The 19,404-nt window shown below is 40.6% G+C and overlaps 1 protein-coding gene across 4 annotated transcripts in view; it reads left to right on the forward strand.

Moving 5' to 3' along the window:
• The first annotated feature begins 8 nt into the window (after positions 1–8).
• The window catches only part of shroom2b (shroom family member 2b), a 27,051-nt gene continuing 7,655 nt past the window's right edge, over positions 9–19,404 (forward strand). Inside the window, exons 1-7 of one of the 4 annotated variants that reach the window (XM_034151543.1) lie at positions 9–246; positions 1,047–1,292; positions 3,103–3,251; positions 13,588–13,605; positions 14,574–14,669; positions 15,748–17,902; positions 18,007–18,056. In XM_034151543.1, coding sequence (XP_034007434.1) covers positions 1,095–1,292; positions 3,103–3,251; positions 13,588–13,605; positions 14,574–14,669; positions 15,748–17,902; positions 18,007–18,056 — 2,666 coding nt within the window. In that variant the 5' untranslated portion in view covers positions 9–246; positions 1,047–1,094. Of the gene's footprint in view, positions 247–1,046; positions 1,293–3,102; positions 3,252–6,306; positions 6,389–13,151; positions 13,386–13,587; positions 13,606–14,573; positions 14,670–15,747; positions 17,903–18,006; positions 18,057–19,404 lie in introns of those variants that run through there. The other 3 variants (XM_034151544.1, XM_034151545.1, XM_034151546.1) reach the window with 3 other exon arrangements.

The following is a 19,404-nucleotide window of genomic DNA, read 5'->3' on the forward strand; positions in this document are numbered from 1 at the left end:
TGTTGTGAAGGTGAAGAGAACAGATGGAGATGTCAGGGAGCTTTTTGTGTTGGGAGGAGGCTGCTTTTAAATGGTCTAACGGGGGTAAAACTTCCCAGAAAAGCTTCTCAGGACGAAAAACGGTTCAAGTTATTGATTTAAAACTCGGAACAATCAATTAGGGCGAAGCTCGTGCCACCTGTTGGAGTTGCACGCGGAGAAAATACGTCGTTTGCGTTTTGTTCTGGAGCGAATTAGCATTTTTAAGTAAGTAAAACGTCTTTTAAATCCATCAAATGTTACATTATCTTTTAGGAGTTGTATTTTTGCAGCTTCTTAGTGAGTTGGCTCATTTATAAGTCGCTTTTTCTGCTTTAACTTTAACATTTTGCTTGATATGTGCATTACGTTTTTGGTGTTTTGTCAAGACATGTTTAGCCTGTGACATAAAACTGAGAAATATTACAATTTAATTGATAAAAGTTGTCTATTTCTTCAAAAAAGGTGCACAATAGGTGTTTTACTTACGAAATACGTCTTTATTAATCAATTAAAGCCTAAAATTGAGCCTAAATTAATCAAAAACGAATCATATTTGACTTTTATCATCAAATATCTTATTTAATGTAGTCGACAGGTGTCTCCAACTAATGCTAGATTTCATTATCAATTTATCTTCCAACTATTTTATCGATAAATAATTGTTTTGTGTATTAAAAATCAGGAAATAGTTAACGTTGACATGTTTCAATTGCTTATTATCTCCAAATAAGAGTAAAAACCTGAAGATACCACCTTTTATTTTCCTTTTCCAACAAGAAAGAAGCAAATATTCATGTTTGAGAAGCTAAAACAAAGCTTGAATTCAATTATTTATCATTATAGTTTGACTTTTCTGACAATTTCACTTATAATTTGGATTATTTGTCTCTGTATCACGACATTGTTCTGGCAGTCAGAGCTCCTGCTGTATTGCTAATGTTCCTGGGGGAAGTCGTATATTAGTAAAGCATTCGTATACATTAAATTGTAATATAATAATGAATGTTTTGGGTATATAAATGCAGAATCATCTCAGGGTGACAGATGTTGATGGAGCCCTCTGAACGCGAGGAATGGACGCCGTGGACTACAGAGACGACCTGAGAGTTTCTGCAGGGAGGATGAGGTGGTGGAGGGAGGTGGAGATGTGGAGAAAAGAGGATGAGGAGGAGGAAGAAGAGCTGGTGGAGGTGCTTCTCCGAGGAAAAGCACCCTGGGGCTTCACCCTGAGAGGAGGCACGGAGCGCAGGGAGCCTCTGGTTATCACAAAGGTAAGAAATGGTCATCGTTCTTGGCACAGGCATGGTAAAATGTCCAACAATATGCAGCCCTGTGTTTGTACAGTTATTTAAAGCATAATTTCATCACTGTCAGATGGGCTGAATATCCAAGGATGATGAGTTCACTGTAGTATATGACAAAGTGAAGCATATGACCCTCAAATGATAGAAGGTAAAACCATCAAAACATGGTGCTAATTGGTGCCAAATACACAGTTTTACAGACGGAAAAGGTCCCGAAATGCAAAAAAAACAAACGTACCGAATAGTTTTCTACATATAATCATTAAGATGTTCTCAAAATAGCTTGAGTACAAGTATTAATTGTGAAGTAGCGGGTGTTATATAATGTAACTGGATGCTGCATTTGTTAAGTCTTACCGCTGTGGATGTATTTAACAGCTACTGTTTGGGAGTTTAATCTGCAGCAATTAGACCTACGGTGCAGAAGTCAAGGCATTTCATTAGAGAAATACTGACACTTGAATGCATCGTCAGAAGCAATATTTCATCCTGCATGTCTCCTTTCAAACTCCATCACTGATGTGCGAGGTTTTACACTTCAGGGTGAAATGTGTCTTTCCACAAATTATCTTTTAGGAGTTGTATTTTTGCAACTTCTTAGTGAGTCAAGTGGCTTTTTCTGCTTTAACTTTCACATTTATTTGCTTGATATGTGCATTACGGTTTTGGTGTTTTGTCATGACATGTTTAGCCTGTGACCTAAAACTAAGACATATTATGATTTAATTGATAAAAGTTATTCAAAAAGGGTGCAAAATGTGTTTTACTTAATAAAGATATCTTCATTAATCAATTAAAGCCTTACATTGAGCCCAAATGTATCAAAAACTAATCAAATGTGACTTCTATCATCCAATATCTTATTTTATGTAGTCGACAGGTGTCTCCAACATTTGCTTGTTTTCATTTTCAATTTATCTTCCAACTATTTTCTTGATAAATAATTGTTTTGTGTATTAAAAGTCAGGAAATAGTTAAAGTTGACATATTTAAATTGCTTATTATCTCCAAATAAGAGTAAAAACCTAAAGATATCACCTTTTTATTTTCCTTTTCAACCAAGAAAGAAGCAAATATTCATTTTTGAGAAGCGAAAACAAAGCTTTTCACCTGTGTGTTGCCTGCAGTTCACATGGAGCAGTGCACGGTCTCAGGTCACCGGGGTGCAGGATTTAATATTTAATCAGAGCACTCAGGTTGCCGGCCACCACATGAGGATGAAATACTATCCTGAGTGAAACTTCCCCCTTAAAAGATGGCAGAGGAAGTAAATACAAAGTGTTGATGCACCTCACCTTCCCAGAAACATATGAACCCTTTTTTTAATGGCAGGTTTTAATGTATTTTGACTGTGTGTGTGTGTGTGTGTGTGTGTGTGTGTGTGTGTGTGTGTGTGTGTGTGGTGTGTGTGTGTGTGTGTGTGTGTGTGTGTGTTGTGTGTGTGTGTGTGTGTGTGATGTGTGTGTGTGTGTGTGTGTGTGTGTGTGTGTGTGTGTGTGTGTGTGTGTGTGTGTGTGTGTGTGTGTGTGTGTGTGTGTGTGTGTGTGTGTGTGTGTGTGTGTGTGTGTGTGTGTGTGTGTGTGTGTGTGTGTGTGTGTGTGTGTGTGGGTGTGTGTGTGTGTGTGTGTGTGTGTGTGTGTGTGTGTGTGTGTGTGTGTGTGTGTGTGTGTGTGTGGTGTGTGTGTGTGTGTGTGTGTGTGTGTGTGTGTGTGTGTGTGTGTGTGTGTGTGTGTGTGTGTGTGTGTGTGTGTGTGTGTGTGTGTGTGTGTGTGTTCAGGTGGAGGAGGGCAGTGCGGCGGCGGCGGTGTGTTTGCAGGTCGGAGATGAGATGGTGAGCGTGAACGCAGTGTCCCTCAGCGGATCCCGTCAAGAGGCCATCTGTCTGGTGAAGAGCTCCCATAAGACCCTCAGTCTGGGCGTCCGAAGGTACGGAAACAGAAGATATCTCAGCTCCTGTAACAATGCAAAAACGTTTATTTAATACCCTTCGTTTCATTTCGAAAGAGGGGCCGAAGAGTGTTTTGTGTCAGTATTATGCATTAGGTGAGAAAAATCTCCCTGGTCCCCGGCTTGAGCTTCAATCTCAGGATCCATGTATCTGTGATCCTCTCCAGAATGGAAGTAGTCATCACATACAGAGCATCAACTAGTTCCTGAACAGTGTCCTTCACATGCTGATATCCAAGAGAGGGAGTTACACAGTCACAAGATGGAGGAATAGAAAGCAGTATTCAATGTTTACTTCAGATTAGCTCCACGTCAGAAATGAGCATGCTTGTCATATGTCTATCTCCATAGAGGCTGAATCATCATGTTAATCACATAGCTATCATATGCCTCAAACAGTCCTGATGCTCTTCTAGGTAATCATACATCCTGCCATGTTCACAGCTACAGTTGGGATACCTTTGTTATCATGCTACTCTCATGTTGGAAGAGGACATTCAGGATTTTCACAACAGAGGTCAAAGCCACAGTTTTGGAGCCCTGCATCTCGTATGAAAGCGGACGAGAAGACGTAGAAATTAGTTGCTCGTGCGCAAAAATGTACCCTAAAAAACGTCACCAACCAGCTCTTGTAACAATGCAAAGACCTGTATTTAATACCTTTCGTTTCATTTAGAAAGAGGGGCTGAAGTTCTTAACTGTCAAATAGTTTTTTGTGTGATTATTTTGGATCATGCTCAGTTTTGGAGCCCTGCGTCTTGTATGAAAGCGGAATATAATATAATGCGTTTGTTATACGGTTACATGCCGCTTTACAGAAGTACTTTGCCCATAAACTACATGTCCCACAATGCATCTTGTTTTGTGACACTGAAGAGACTTGCAATTATTCGCCCTGGACTTCTGCTTTCAGACGTAGTTATTACCCTATCTGATAATAATCCAATGCAGAGGCAATAATGTATTATAATACATCATTTTATATATATGTATATTTATATAGTCTAAAAGTTACAACCGTCCATTTTGAGTGCAACTTTAATGCTAATGTGGCCCGCCGCGATGCAATTGAGTTTGACACCCCTGCATTAGGAGGTCAAAGCCACGGTTTTGGAGCCCTGCGTCTCGTATGAAAGCGGACGAGAAAAAAAGCGTAGAGATGAGTTGCTCGTGCTACCCTAAAAATCTTCCCCAAGCATTAATTGTTCTGGTATTAACGGGGGTCAGCCGAGGCGATGGGCCTCTCGCTGCTTGTTTGCCTCTGAGGGAGAAACAAAAGCAGTATTGTGCAGGCGGTAGAGCTGCGGCAGAGAGTTATTTCAGATAATAATGACTCCTAAATGAGACAGAAAGGAGTTCCCTCTGGCAGATAGTATCATGGTTTATTTCCTCCTCTAGTTAACACCAGTTAATCAGTAATCACAAAAACAATCTAGTTTCAGCTTCATGAGAGTGTTCGTCAGACATGTTGAGGCATTTGTACATGTATAACTTTTAATAATACAAAGATATGGTGCACAACATTATAATAAATGGCTTTTTTTGGTACAGGATGTTATTGTTGATTTAATGTCATTATTAGTTTAGAATATTTTGGCCTTTCTGAGTTCCCAGATAATTGCTTAATGATGGCTTGAGCGCCACCGTGTGGAGGCTTTGAGATCTTTCTGTTTATTGATAGATGTTTTACATAATATAATACTCTTATAACACTTTATTGAAATAGTATCTACTGTTATAATAACAAGGGTTTAATGTTTAGCTAACTAAGGTCGCATTCACACCTAATAGTCTGTTTTCAGGTGCGCACCAGACGACAGTTTGTTACATTTTTCAGAAGGTTTGGTTTGCGTTCACACGGGCAAAACTCAAACTGACTATACACTTTAAACACAAGTCATGTGCACGGAAATGCTGTTCAACCATTGGTCAGACATTAAGGGGGGTAAAAACGCAAATCCCGACAATTTCTATCTTTCGCTAAAGATTTTGAAGACATCCGCGTTCTTGTGACGCGTAAATACTACGCTTCCTATGTTTTGGTGCGGACTGCGTTCACACCAGCGATGAACCGAGTTCACTTGCAAGCGCTCCGAGACCACCTCTTTTAGGCGGACCAGAGTCCGGTTGTTTAGTTCACTTCAGAGGTCTCGGACTGCGTTCACACCGACCCAAACGAACCGCACCAAGCGGGTAAACGCACCAGGGTTCGATTCAACCGGACTATACAAGGCTGGTGTGAATACGCCCTCATAAAACTCTCAGAAATGTATTTTAAATTCTAGTGAAGACATTTTAGGGAATGCAGAAATATTTCTTTAAGAGTTGAACAACAATATTTAAACATATCAAGTCAAACATTTACTGGTAAACTAATGATTGAACATCCAAACTGCAAAGAGAGTTGATCCGAGTTATCTGCTGTTGTCAACATTACCTCACTGTTTAGTTAGCTATCATTGCTCAAATCGTACAAATGTTCATTTTAAATTCAGTTAAAAACAGGAAGACCGGTTAGGAAATGTGAATAAAATATGACAGAATAATGTTTAATCACTCAAGCTTTGTAAAACAAATGAATGTTAATGTATCTAGGCCTATCTGCAGGGATAGCCTCATTTTACTCCATGTGTGTATTCAGTGTCCTGTCCTGTCAGAATTACATGCTCAGTGGCAACAGAGTCTTAAAGCTTGAATCCAATTACTAGTTGCAAAGCCACAGGCGTGTGCTCAGCTTTGCAGAGCGGGTTGATTTAAAAAAAGAGGGGACGGTGGATCAAACCGTGTGTTCAGAAAACGACTTCTGCTGAGAAATATTTGATTCAAACGGTTGTAGAGATGAAACTCAGAGTTAATGTTCAGGCAGGGGATTTAAAAACAAGCGTAGAGATTTGTGACGGCACTCGGAGAAACTTAAGTCGGGCCATTGTCCCCTGTTTGCACGAGGAGTGGTACGGTCCATGTTGCCTAGGTGAGTTGACACTGCTTAGTGGGATAGGCCATATCAGCAGAGCCCATTGTTTTCAGGGGCTTTCGTTACTCCAGCACGCAGAGTGGGTTATCTGCTTTTCCCTGGACATGTTTGGCTTTTAGAAGATAAAAGACAACATTTCAAGGTACCTCCTCTTTCCGTCTTTGTATTGTACTCTGTGTATTTCCTCTGATTCAATCATTTTGTTCCTGATAAGTGGGATTAAATCAGGAAGCAGGGAATGAGTTTGAGATAACGGACGTTTTTTTTTCATCTGGATGACTCATTAAAACGGTTAGTTGTGAATTTCCCTAAAAGTCAGCTGTAAATTAAGTTTTATTTTAAGGATGGATGACAGGTAAACTGATAATTACGTCTTTGTAACTGACCAGAGTGGATTCACGAGGCAAATTATGTGTTTTAAATAACAGTTACAGCTCTTAAACCTGTAGATAATAAGTATTTTCAGACGTCTTGTGTCCATGAGCAACAAGTGATATTTCACCCTGTACTCAATAACATACATTAGCCGCAGTTTAAATGCAATATAACCAGCATTTGTTTACCTAAAACAGAGAGAAATGATCTATTTATAGACTAGAAAGCAGGTAGAGGATGTCTTAAATCTTATAATGATTCAAGATCTGTGTCAAAATGCACTTTAGGGTCATGGGATGTCTTTCATCTTTCAAGTACATTCAGAAATTCATGCAATAATAGGCCTTTTTTTTTACTTTTCACTATCTCACAAAGCATTTTAATATGCTCAAATATGCACTAAGATCTAATCATTACTTCAAAAACACACCTGGTCTTTAAACAAGACTCCATTAGGGTTTAAAGTAATATTATGAGGGGATTATTTAGCATACATATTCACATCTTTAGTCTTTTAGTTATCCCCCACTTCTACATTTTTACTTTGTACTTGACTTCGTGGACAAGCCTAGCATTTTCACCGAAAACCAGCGCTTTAAAAACTTTAATTTGAATTATTTTAGCTTTTGCTGAGTGCATCTCTGTGCTACATATTAACAGCTGGTTGTATTAGCAATCAGTGAACACATATATGAGGTTAATAGAGTCTAATTGAATAGGTTGACTTACAAACACATATTTTATCATTTATTTATTTTTTAGGCAGAAAATGCACTTGTTCCAGCGTCTCAAAATGGAATATTTGCATTTTTTCTTCATGTTTTTATGATAAATATCTGACTTTAGACTGTTGTACAAAGAAAGTAGCTGTGATACATTAATTTGGACATTAAATTCCGCCTTTTTACATTTGCTAATGAACATTTTAGCAAAGTTAAGCTTTAGTTTTTTGCAGAATATTGTGGAAAAGTAGGCATTTGTATTAAAAAAAACATCCAATTTTTGGCTGTATCAGTCCAGATGCTTTATCAGTTCAGATGTGCATGTTGTCAAAGTTTGTCCTTTCCTCTCAGGGACATTGTATTCCCCCCCCCCCACTACGTTGTATTTGTGTTGCCGGTGCAGGCAGTGACACACCGATAAGCCCAGCTGTGATGACGCTGGCACTTTCTATTGTTCGTGTTTAGAGCTCAGAGTTCTTCCCCCACTGCCTGCTGCTTTCCACTTTCAAATATCTCCCACTAAGAAGATACTCCCTGTTGTTGTTCCTGTTGAGAGATCCTCAATCCTCTGTGGATCTGGTGTTTTTATACCTGGTTTAATGATCCATGTTCAAGGGGTAATATAAAACATCTTGACTCGTAAATTAGGCCGTAACTTAAACTCCTAATAGGTTGCAGCCTCTCCTCCTTTCCAGACGTCTTGTGTCCATGAGCAACAAGTGATATTTCACCCCGTGCTCAATAACATACATTAGCAGCAGTTTAAATGCAATATAACCAGCATTTGTTTACCTAAAACAGAGAGAAATGATCTATTTTATAGACTAGAAAGCAGGTAGAGGATGTCTTACATCTTATAATGATTCAAGATCTGTGTCAAAATGCACTTTAGGGTCATGGGATGTCTTTCATCTTTCAAGTACATTCAGAAATTCATGCAATAATAGGCCTTTTTCTTTTACTTTTCACTATCTCACAAAGCATTTTAATATGCTAAAATATGCACTAAGATCTAATCATTACTACAAAAACACACCTGGTCTTTAAACAAGACTCCATTAGGGTTTAAAGTAATATTATGAGGGGATTATTTAGCATACATATTCACATCTTTAGTCTTTTAGTTATCCCTCACTTCTACATTTTTACTTTGTACTTGACTTCGTGGACAAGCCTAGCATTTTCACCGAAAACCAGCGCTTTAAAAACTTTAATTTGAATTATTTTAGGAGTTCATCTCTGTGTTACATATTAACAGCTGGTTGTATGAGCAATCAGTTAACACCTATATTAGGCTTAAAATGTTTTAATACAGTCGAATTGAATAGGACTATTTAATTAGTTTACAAATTCATATATTACATTTCATAATTCAACAGTCTGCCATATTTTGTAGGCAGAAAATGCACTTGTTCCAGCGTCTCAAAATGAAATATTTGCATTTTTCCGTCCATATTTTTATGATAAATATCTGACTCGAGACTGTTGTACAAAGAGAGTGGCTGAGATACATTAATTTGGACGTTAATTTCAGCCTTTCTACATTTGCTTTTGGACAGTTTTGTTGTGGAAAAGTAGGCATTTATATAAAAAAACACCATATTTTTGGCTTTAGTGTGAGTTCAGATCCAGATATGCAGCAGCTGCTCTTCAGGTTTGCATGTTGTCAAAGTTTCTCCTTTCCTCTCCAGGACAGAGGAGTCTCTTCTTGGTGGTGTTTTCTCCCAGTATCTCCCTCTTCCTCTTCCTCCTCCGCCTCCTCCTCTTCCTCCTGACATTAGCTGGTATCTCTGAAAACAGACGTGAGCATTCCTGTCTGTGCTGTGTTTCCCTGACAAGGACAAGCTGGAGTAGATCCACAGAAAAAAAGAACAGGGCGTTACGATTGAATGTTCAGCTCTCACACACACGTGTCAGATACCAGGGCAAAAAATCCCCCCAAATATCTAAATCTGAGCGTCAGAGCGGAGTTTCAAATGTCAGAAATCAGCTATCGGATCCAGTAGAACAGACAAACAGATTGTGATATATTTATATATCTAGACAGGTTGGCATTTTGTTAAGAAAGTGCGTCGTCCATTCCTTTTTTAAGAACGTTTAAACCTTGGGATCCTTTTTGTTTTACGAGTATATCTTGGCACATTTTAAAACATCATATTAGAAGATAGAGAATGGAATAAAAGCATGGTAATGTATAAGAAGGCAGTGAAGAGTAACAAAAAATAGTTTAAAATATTCGTATCAAAGGTCAATATTGTCATGAATATACGACCAAAGCCAAAATCAATGGTGTAATGATTACAAATATTAGATTTGATTGAATTTAAGTGGAGTTATATTTGATAACACGTGTTAGATTCTCCCCCAATCTTCCCACCTTGTGACGTCCCGTTGATAATTAGTTCCCCAGCAGCTCGTTAGCCCAAACACTAGATTACAGCAAGGACAATAACTCCTCCCCTTTTCGCCTCAAATCCCCCCTTTGTAATCCCAGAGGAAATCTCCTCCGCAGCACAAGGTGCAGTGTGTTTGTGTTCATACTGGGAGGAGGAGGGGGCGGCAGATTCTTCCGTCAGTCTGGTGGGAGTAGTGGTCAGTGAAGTGCGTCTTTTTTCGGTGTTTTTGAAGCAGTCTGCTGTGGAGGAGTTGGTGTCTTTTCTTGCACACACACAAAGCCCAAGACATATTCGAGGTAGTTGGTAAGTTTCCATGTTTTCTTTGCATGGTTCTGCTCCATTTCACCTGATTTCATTAAGAAACAAGTTGGTTTAAAGTCGTTTTTATCAACCTGGTTATAGTACAGATCAGCCTTATTAAGGTATTTATACTTACAAGCTAAAATACTCTGTCTGCAGACACATTTTAATAAAATAAGGTTTTGTTATATGTTATGTTATTTGTTGAACATCTCAAACTGTTAATGAATCATGGGCAGAAATACCTTTTTTAAAAGTCTGAGATTTGTACAGATTATTAGCTTTTCCAAACAATTCAGCTTTTTGGTATTTCACAGTCACTTCAGTTATCCATTAAATCTAAAATATGTACGAAATTGTAAAATAAATACCTATTACAACTTTTTAAAACCCTGATATTCGCATGTTAATGATATCAAACGGATAAAGCAGGAAATGCTCATATCTGAGAAGCCTAGACCAGAGAATATGTGGCGTTTCTGCTTGATAAATTGCTTAAAATGATCAGAAGTTTTGTAGATTTTAGTCCTACATGGTTCGGATCGTGTAGACGTAGATAATACAGATGTTACACCAGAATGTGTGGTGTTTTAAGGGGAAAAACTGGACTAATTTAACATCAAAACTCTCCTCATTCCTCCACTACAAGTCCAACATACTCAAGTCCTTCCCATAGGCATTAAAGCATCCTTTCTTAGCTAAGTTCTGTATGTTATGACTTCAGCGTCATGGTGTTTGAGTGGTAAACTGCGTCAGCTTCATGTTTAGTCTTTCCTTTGAATGACCTCGTATATCTTTGGAGAGAGCGACGGCGTCTCCTCCCCTGAGGAATATCTGTATCCCCCGGACAATAGACCCTCAGCGCTTTAGAAACAGTGACATTTGCATTTCCATTGTGCTGGAGGCAGTGCTACTCTCACTTTGTGTGTCACTTTGAGCCGAGGGAAGGTTTTCAAATTGGAGTAATAGTTTGGGATGTTTGCGATTGAACACAATCATCATGAAAGTCCTCAAAACTATCGTAGAATTTTCCTACATTTCCTACATTTCCCTTCTATCAGAAAGCTCTCATCTGGCTCTTAATGAGAACCAGAAACTTTGTGAATACAGTTGTATCCAGCTGAAGTTACTGTTATGCAAACTAATCTAATCTAACTCAGTCAAATGGAGTTTGGAAAACAAACTTGACCTCCAAAATAGGAACTCAGGCTTAGAATAGAAGCTGATTTTTTCACTTAGGTATGTTTATTTATGTAAATGCATAGACAAAAGATTTAGGATTCATTAAAGGGAAAATGATACTTGTTTACACCTTCAATTAACAGCTGAGCATTCAAACAACCTCTCCAAAGTAAATCCTGAACAAAACAGTTACTCAGGTTTAAAAGAAGTATTTAGTTTGAGTTAAAAATCCTCTGCAAATCACTGAGTTTTGACCTTTTGATTTCTCTCTTTGCTATCTACTTGTAGGTGTTATCTTCATTTAACAACTTGACAGGATTAGAACACAACATCTGTTCTGTTCCTTGATAATACGTAACAAACCAGAGACGATAAAGAAACCAGAAACAGGTGAAGGTTTAGTTCAGAAAGAAGGCGTCTGCTGGGCGAGGGCTAACGGAGCGATGGTTTCCCCTGCCTGCATTCCTCTGCAGAAAGAATGCATCGTGACCTGCTGGGGTCAAAGCTTCAATCAGAGCGACAGAAATCTCGTCCGGCTGAGATATTTCACATCGGTCTGCCATGAATGAACTTGGGAAGCTAAATATATATAAAAAAGACTTGCAAAACACTCATTTATCCAATCCAACTTTATTTATATAGCATATTTAAAAAGAACAGAGTTGACCAAAGTGCTATACATATATAAAAAACAGAATAAATACATTTAGACAAAACCGATAGCACAATTAAATATAGTAAAAATCACATTAAAGGTCACCTATTAGGCTATTTTAGGCAATAGCATAGGTCTCAGATATATAAAAATATATAAAAAACATGTCTATGAAGTGTTTTGCTCAAAATACCAAACAGATCATTCTAGCCATGCCTCATATCCCTCTATTTCACTTCCTGTTTCAAAAGTGCTGATTTGGGGTATAACGCTTTAAAAAAGGAGGGGTCTGAGCTCATGCGGGACCCGGCAGCTACTGTCTAAACTAAATGCTGCCGTGATGAAACGCCATATCATGGATTATCAAGGATTATCTCTGAAACAGTATGGAGCTCAAAGGCTTTCTCTCTTGCCGGTTATACCACAAGGTGAGTTCCTTTTTATTTCCTGCTTCTTCACACACATGCTCTCCAGTACAGGTTAGCTCTGAGTGTTAGCGATGCTAATGTAAACACCGACCATATTACGTCCAAAACAGTCGGGCATTGTTTCTGATAGCAACGTTTCTGATAGGGCCGTGGGTCCACATTTCAGATATTACGTCATATCGGACGCAAATCTGGATCAGCTCCGTTGTTCCCCCGTTTTTAGAGATTTGGGTACGGAGGAAAAGAGAGAGGGTTTTATTTTCTGACGCTGCGTGAGTTCCCAGACACACCGGGGACACATGTTGATGTAGAGAAGACATAAAAAAAGTGCATTTTGCATGATAGGTCCCCTTTAAAATCAAGAAATAAAACAACAATCACACATTAAAAGCATGAGACAATAAAACCATGCGTATAGCCACAGACTGAAAAACTCTCTCACAGGATGTTAAATCATTTTAAAACACAACAAAATTGAAAATGTAAAAAACACAGACTGATACGTCTTATATACGTGGTCTGTAAGCTGCCCATTAAATGGTGGGGGACAGGGGGATGGTGGTTGTTGAGGGTTAACCTGTGAATCCGACTCATTTTTCTAAGCAGCTAAACTCCATCTGGCCATATGGCAGATCTGTCTCCCTCTGCTGTTGTGAAAGCCCTTCACAATAAGAGCAGGGTCAGAGCATACATGGAGTTTCTTTCCAAAGTGTGCTCATGATTCGGTCTGTGCATAAAACCACAGCTTGTGCTTATGAGGCCGCTGTGATTAAATGCAATTTGAATGGAGTTTGCTCTTACCTTGATGAGTTGTTTATTGGGTGCAGCTTTCTAACTTGCATTATAGTTGTGGGAACACTCAGACTCTGGTTTCCATTTGCTCTTTAGAAATAAGAAAGTATGTGTTCTTTCTCAACATTTGACGTCTTCTACCCCTCTTTCCGGTTTCTCCTTCCTTCCTTCCCTCGCTGCCCATCAGGGCTAAAATGGTTGATGTAGTGTCCCCGCGCACAGTGCCGTCAGAAAGCGATGTTAACGTGGCGAGGAGCTTTCTCACCAAGATTTTGCGAAGCTCTATGAGGTACAATGGGTCAGCCACGTTGTGTTTGCTGGTAGTGAACATCAGTGATCTCTCATGTGTTGTAAGTGTGGTGCTAGTTGTCCATCCATTCGTGTTTTATTTTGGTCCTGAATTTGTTTTCCAGTGGTGTTCAGCTTCCCCTTTGTTGGTTTTGTCAGTATTTATTATATGTAATTCTTTTTTTTTCCAACATGCTCTCCAGGAAAAGCCGCTTCAAAGGGTATGTGCGTACAGTATGTTATCAGTTAGCTTTCTAGGCTTCTTACCAAGGTGTCTGCTAGGGCTGTGCGATTATGGCAAAAATCATAATCACGATTATTTGGGTCAATAATTGATATCACGATTATTAAATACGATTATTCATTGACTTTGAAAAAATCCATTTATTGAACTTTAAAACAAATACAAATAATAATTTGAACAGTATCTTTTTAACTGTTGATTACCCTGAACGTATAATTCAACTGAAAAACCAATACAAAAATAAATAAAATAAATAATACATTTAAATAAATAATATCAAAATAATAAATACCAATAAACAAGATCAACAAATATTTTGGCTACTAAACATATATAAATATGATAAATACAAATAAATGAGACCAAAATTAATTAGATCAAATATGTCACAACCAAGCAAAGCTAAATAATTGTTTTTTTCGATTATGTTGTTTTCGTAATTGTGGCAGGCCAAAATCGTAATTGCGATTAAAATACGATTAATTGCACAGCCCTAGTGTCTGCATGATATCACAACACACGGATGAGAAATTACTGCATTTCTGAGCAAAAAGACTTAGACATTTTTATATATGACAGCCCTACTGCCAAACTAGAAACCCAAAGCATCCATGTTGAGAGGCTTCAGAATATTATTGTGTAGTAATACTTAAAGAGAGTAGTACATGCATATTTGATATCTTTATTTAGGCCAATATTTTTGCAATTGGGGTCTTTGTTGAAAGACTTTCCACCGATAAATATTGTGAGGTATCTTGCTCTAAAGATTTTATCTGAGATTAACCGCAGACTTGTTGCTTGAGAAGGAATATTTACACAACACTCCTTCCCCAAGTGATGGAGGAGATTAATGGGGATGCCAGAAAAAAACCATTGCAGCTGAAATGTCAAACACTCCCTGGTCTAAAATGTTTTCTTGCCTCTTTGCCTGTTTTGTTGCCTCAGGAAGAATGATCCCGGCTCGCGCCCCCAGTCCTGGCACTCGTCCAAGCTGACAGACGTGGAGCCGCAGCCCGTCTGGCACTCAAAACATGAAGCAAGGTGAGACAGATGGTTTCTGTATTGGCTTGTTTGTGAGTTAAACTGGGCCGAAGCTCAGTCTAGCTTAGGGACAAGAGTACACACGTCCTTTACTGAAGTAGAAGTACAGATACTCGTGTTTAAAAATACTCTGGTGAAAGTAGAAGTACTGACTAAACTTCTTTACTCAAGTGAAAGTAAAGAGGGCTTTGAAATGTACTTCAGTAAAAAGTACCCATAACTAGCAGCTGTTTTAAAGAGTACCTGACCTCCCTTTATATTAATAGAACAATAATGTCATTGTTAGCTAATGAATGTTTCCATGCTGAACAACGGCAACATGACAACGTTTTCATTGGTCCCTCTTCTTTAGAGAAGACCAGGAAATGATGGATACACGGATCGTGTTCAAATCAATAGGCACGCAATGACTCTAAATAATAATGATCACGCCACCAAACACACATTCAAACTAAAGGAACCAGCCTGTTTGGGAAATGTGAGAAGTAGAAAGTACAGGTATTTGAGTTCAACATGTAAGAAGTAGAAAGTACAGGTATTTGTGTTCAACATGTGAGAAGTAGAAAGTACAGGTATTTGTGTTCAACATGTAAGAAGTAGAAAGTACAGGTATTTGTGTTCAACATGTAAGAAGTAGAAAGTACAGGTATTTGGGTTCAACATGTAAGAAGTAGAAAGTACAGGTATTTGGGTTCAACATGTAAGAAGTAGAAAGTACAGGTATTTGGGTTCAACATGTAAGAAGTAGAAAGTACAGGTATTTGTGTTCAACATGTAAGAAGTAGAAAGTACAGGTATTTGTGTTCAACATGTGAGAAGTAGAAAGTACAGGTATTTGGGTTCAAAATGTAAGAAGTAGAAAGTACAGGTATTTGTGTTCAACATGTAAGAAGTAGAAAGTACAGGTATTTGTGTTCAACATGTAAGAAGTAGAAAGTAAAAAGTGGTCAGAAAAATAAGTAGTGGAGTAAAGTACTGATACTTCCCACCTCTGCACATCACAAACATCTCAAGTAGAAACAAAAGCCAACGTAAAAAGGTCTTCAGTTGTTAAGAATTTGCTTATGTTTCACACCAGGCCCAAAGAGTCGTCCACTATAGTGAACAGCATGGAGCGTCCCTCTCTCCCTCCTCCTCCTCCTGCAGGACGTCTTTCCCCGCCTAAACACAGCGCCGAGTCGCTCTGTGGCCCGGGAAGCAAAAAAGACTCTGGCTTCAGCTGCTTCTCCAGCAACCCCAGCCCTCCGTTTAACGACCCCGGCACATCTGAGAGGAAGGGTACCACCAGCACGGAGAACATTTTCTTTAAGGGCCCTCTGAGTGAAAGGCCTCCACCACGATACCTGCAGCCCACACTGGGGAACGGAGGATGGGAGGGGTCGAGAGGCGAGGAAACACCTTCCTCTCGGGTCTCCGTCGCTATGAGACCCAACATGGGCCCCGTGTGGCAGGTACCAGAGAAGAAGAAGTCCCAGTCTCCTCCCCCTCCTCCTCCCCCTCCTCCTCTGCGCAGCGACAGTTTTGCAGCCACGAAGGTGTTTCCTTACTCAGAAGCAAAGACCCACGGCAGGTCGTTTGAGAAACTGACAGAGAATAACAACCAGAATGGCCTCAGATCCCACCAGGAGAAAACCACTGAGGCCAGACGTAGCTTAAACCCCCTCCCCACCAAAGACTTCATCCACCCTAAAACAGCATCTGACCACAACCACAACCAGCTGCACCCCGACAAACTCTTCTCCCTGTCCAGTAATGATGTCAGGCAGTCTCACTACACCCAAATACCTGCCCACCAGAGGCAATACAGCGACGAAAGCCCGCTCTCCCTGCAGAACAGGTCAGCTCCTCCCACTAAGATTCAGAGCGTAGGAAGTTATTATCGCAGCCTTCAAGATCTTCCAACGAGAGCTTTCAGCCGCAAACACGTCCGGCACTCCACAGCATCCGTGGCGAACCCGAACCTGGAGAACGGGTGGAGAAACAGATACTACGGCCTGGCAAACAAGCATCCTGTTCAGAGTGCTGAGCTGCAGGCGAGGCAGGGGAAGGCCGAGGGCTGGAGGGGGGAGACGGAGCGACCCCACAGGGGGAACAGCTGTGAGCCAGGCTTCCTAGGGTCAAACATTAAAGCTAAATACACTCTACCTCAGTCCCAGCTGCCTTACAGCGGCAGTCATTCCCATCAGGGAGAACTCTCCGTTACAAGCCGCAGCTTAGAGGACGCTGCAAAGAGAGGTGATGCAAATGACACTAAAAGATACTTCCCGACTCATCAAAGTAATGATCATAAGACCAGGCATCAAGACCCGTGGGTGCCTCAGGAAGATCACAGAATATCCCCCCTGAAAACGCCTCTCCTACACTCCCTGGCCCAGGAGGGCAGAAGTCTGACGGCGAGGCAACCATCCGCTCAGCCGCAGGAGGCAGGCGACAACATGGCGTCCAGCGGTGGAAAGTGTATCCGCCGCAGCGACCGCTACGCCACCGTCCTCCGAAATGAGATCCAGCAGAAGCGAGCCCAGCTGCAGAAGAGCCGCAGCGCTGCAACGCTGACATGTGAAGCCGAGGATGATGAGGAGGCGGAGGAGTGGAGATCCACGGAGACTTCTACGTCTTCTGGGGTCTCAAACACCTACAAGGACCACCTGAAGGAGGCGCAGGCGAGGGTCCTGCAGGCGACTTCCTTCCAGAGGAGAGACCTGGAGCCTCTCGGACCAGAAGCGACGGTGGTTAAAACCTCAAACGGACGCATCAGAGGACGCAAGCGCTTCCCCCTGGCCAAAAGGATGCACTCCTTCTCAGAGCCTGACAAGATAGACAAACTGGGAGTGGGAGGAGAAGCTCAAACGGGGTCTTTCGGAGACAGGAAGAAGTTATTTGAGGCCAAACCGGCGTTTTCCAGGCCTGTACTGAAATCCAGTCAGGGTTCAAACCTGAACACGGACCTTGGTGAGAAACAGAACGAGAGATCTGGAGAGTCGGAGGATGCTCTCATATCCACAGAGCTGGAACACCTCAGCCCTGGAGATACGCAGGTCTTACTGGAGCAGCAGAGGCTGGGGACCTTCGCTGAGTACCAGGCAACGTGGAGCAAACAGAAGAAGTCCTCGGAGGCCAAGACGCAGGGCAGGTATCACTCAGCGGAGAACATCCTGGATACAGAAGCAGAGGAGAAGCCCGTGTGCATCCACGAGAGGTCCAGATCTTCTCCCTCTGCAGACTTCTACACACAGGTGAGCAGCCAAGAATGTAGACGGCATAACAGTATAACTTAATCTAATAGGGCTGGATGTTATCAAATGGATGCAAAAGAAAGCAATTTACCTTTTTGTTGCAGAATATTCCTTCACCATGGATCGACCCTCCCAGCCAGCAGAGCAGTAACAGGTGAGATTATATTATAATTAAATATTAAAGACATCAATATAAGTATTAGGAGATAAAACAAACGGGTGAAATGGACAGTAGGATAAACAAATAAGCAATTAATTAACCTTACTGTTTTCTTTATATGCTCAGTAAGTGTTTGCGTAAAGCTTTCAGTCATGGGCGTAGGAAGCATCCTCAATGTGGGTGGGACAATTTGACGGCGGTGTGGGCAGGTGGTGGACCTAACATCCTCTTAAGACCCAGAATAACTTTTAATGCTGTATCCTATTCTTTTCAATGGCTTTATTGTATGATATGACAGATGAACAGATCGCCACTGGGCTTACAACTAAAGACACAGCTACGCAAAACACGCAGCATGTGTACGGCTCTGAGAATCTGCCTTGGTACAAAGTAGCAGTGAAAACATGGTACGGAGTTTAATTGATTTGGGCATTCTCACAATAAGCAAGTGGAATGGATTTGATAATGAAGCACTGACACATCGCTCTACAAAGAGCGGCGAGTGGATAGACCGATGCACGGACTTTCCACATGGTAAAAGTGGGGGGGGACTTGTCCCACCCTCATATAATGGCTGCAATGCACATGCTTTCAGTATATTAACCCAATTTCTGGCAGGATTTCTCCGTCCATTTCCCTTCAAATATGCCAAAAGAATGCATGCAAAGTTTCCTGTTAATGTGTTTTAGTGGTGAGATTGTAGGGACAGAACACGCCTCAGATTCCTATAAGAAAAATATAGTTTTCTGTCATCCTAGATCTAAGAGTCACGTTGAGGTGAGAAGTATCTTCAGTCGTAACCTACGCCCAGATTAACAAAAGGGTCTTGTCTAAGTACAGGTGATTTATGACGGGTGGAGAGTGTATTATTTTATCCTTAAATACAGATCCTGTGTTTGTTTTTCACACCCGAGGCTCAGGTTTCTTAAACCGTAAGACACACTCGCTGTAAACAGGCTACACAACTTTAACCCCTCTAAACCTGCAGGTCAACAGGGAGGGATGTGGGACAAATAAACCAATCAAACATGTTTGTGAAGTAAACATGTTTGTGAAGTAAACACGCATGTGAAGTAAACACGCATGTGAAGTAAACACGCATGTGCATCAACCACGTAAACATCTTCTTAAACTTTAGCCTTACTTTCCAAAGGAGGAGCTATTGAATTCAAAAGCATGCTCAAAGAAACGCAGAATAAATGTCATATTTTGTATTTCATTTTTTAGATAAACCACTAGAATTACAGCCTTGGTGCAACTCACTCTCACACTCACTCACTCACTCACTCACACACACACACACACACACTCTCACACACTCTCACTCACCCACACACTCACT

This window comes from Trematomus bernacchii, unplaced genomic scaffold (assembly GCF_902827165.1).
Source record: "Trematomus bernacchii unplaced genomic scaffold, fTreBer1.1, whole genome shotgun sequence".
Taxonomy (NCBI): domain Eukaryota; kingdom Metazoa; phylum Chordata; class Actinopteri; order Perciformes; family Nototheniidae; genus Trematomus; species Trematomus bernacchii.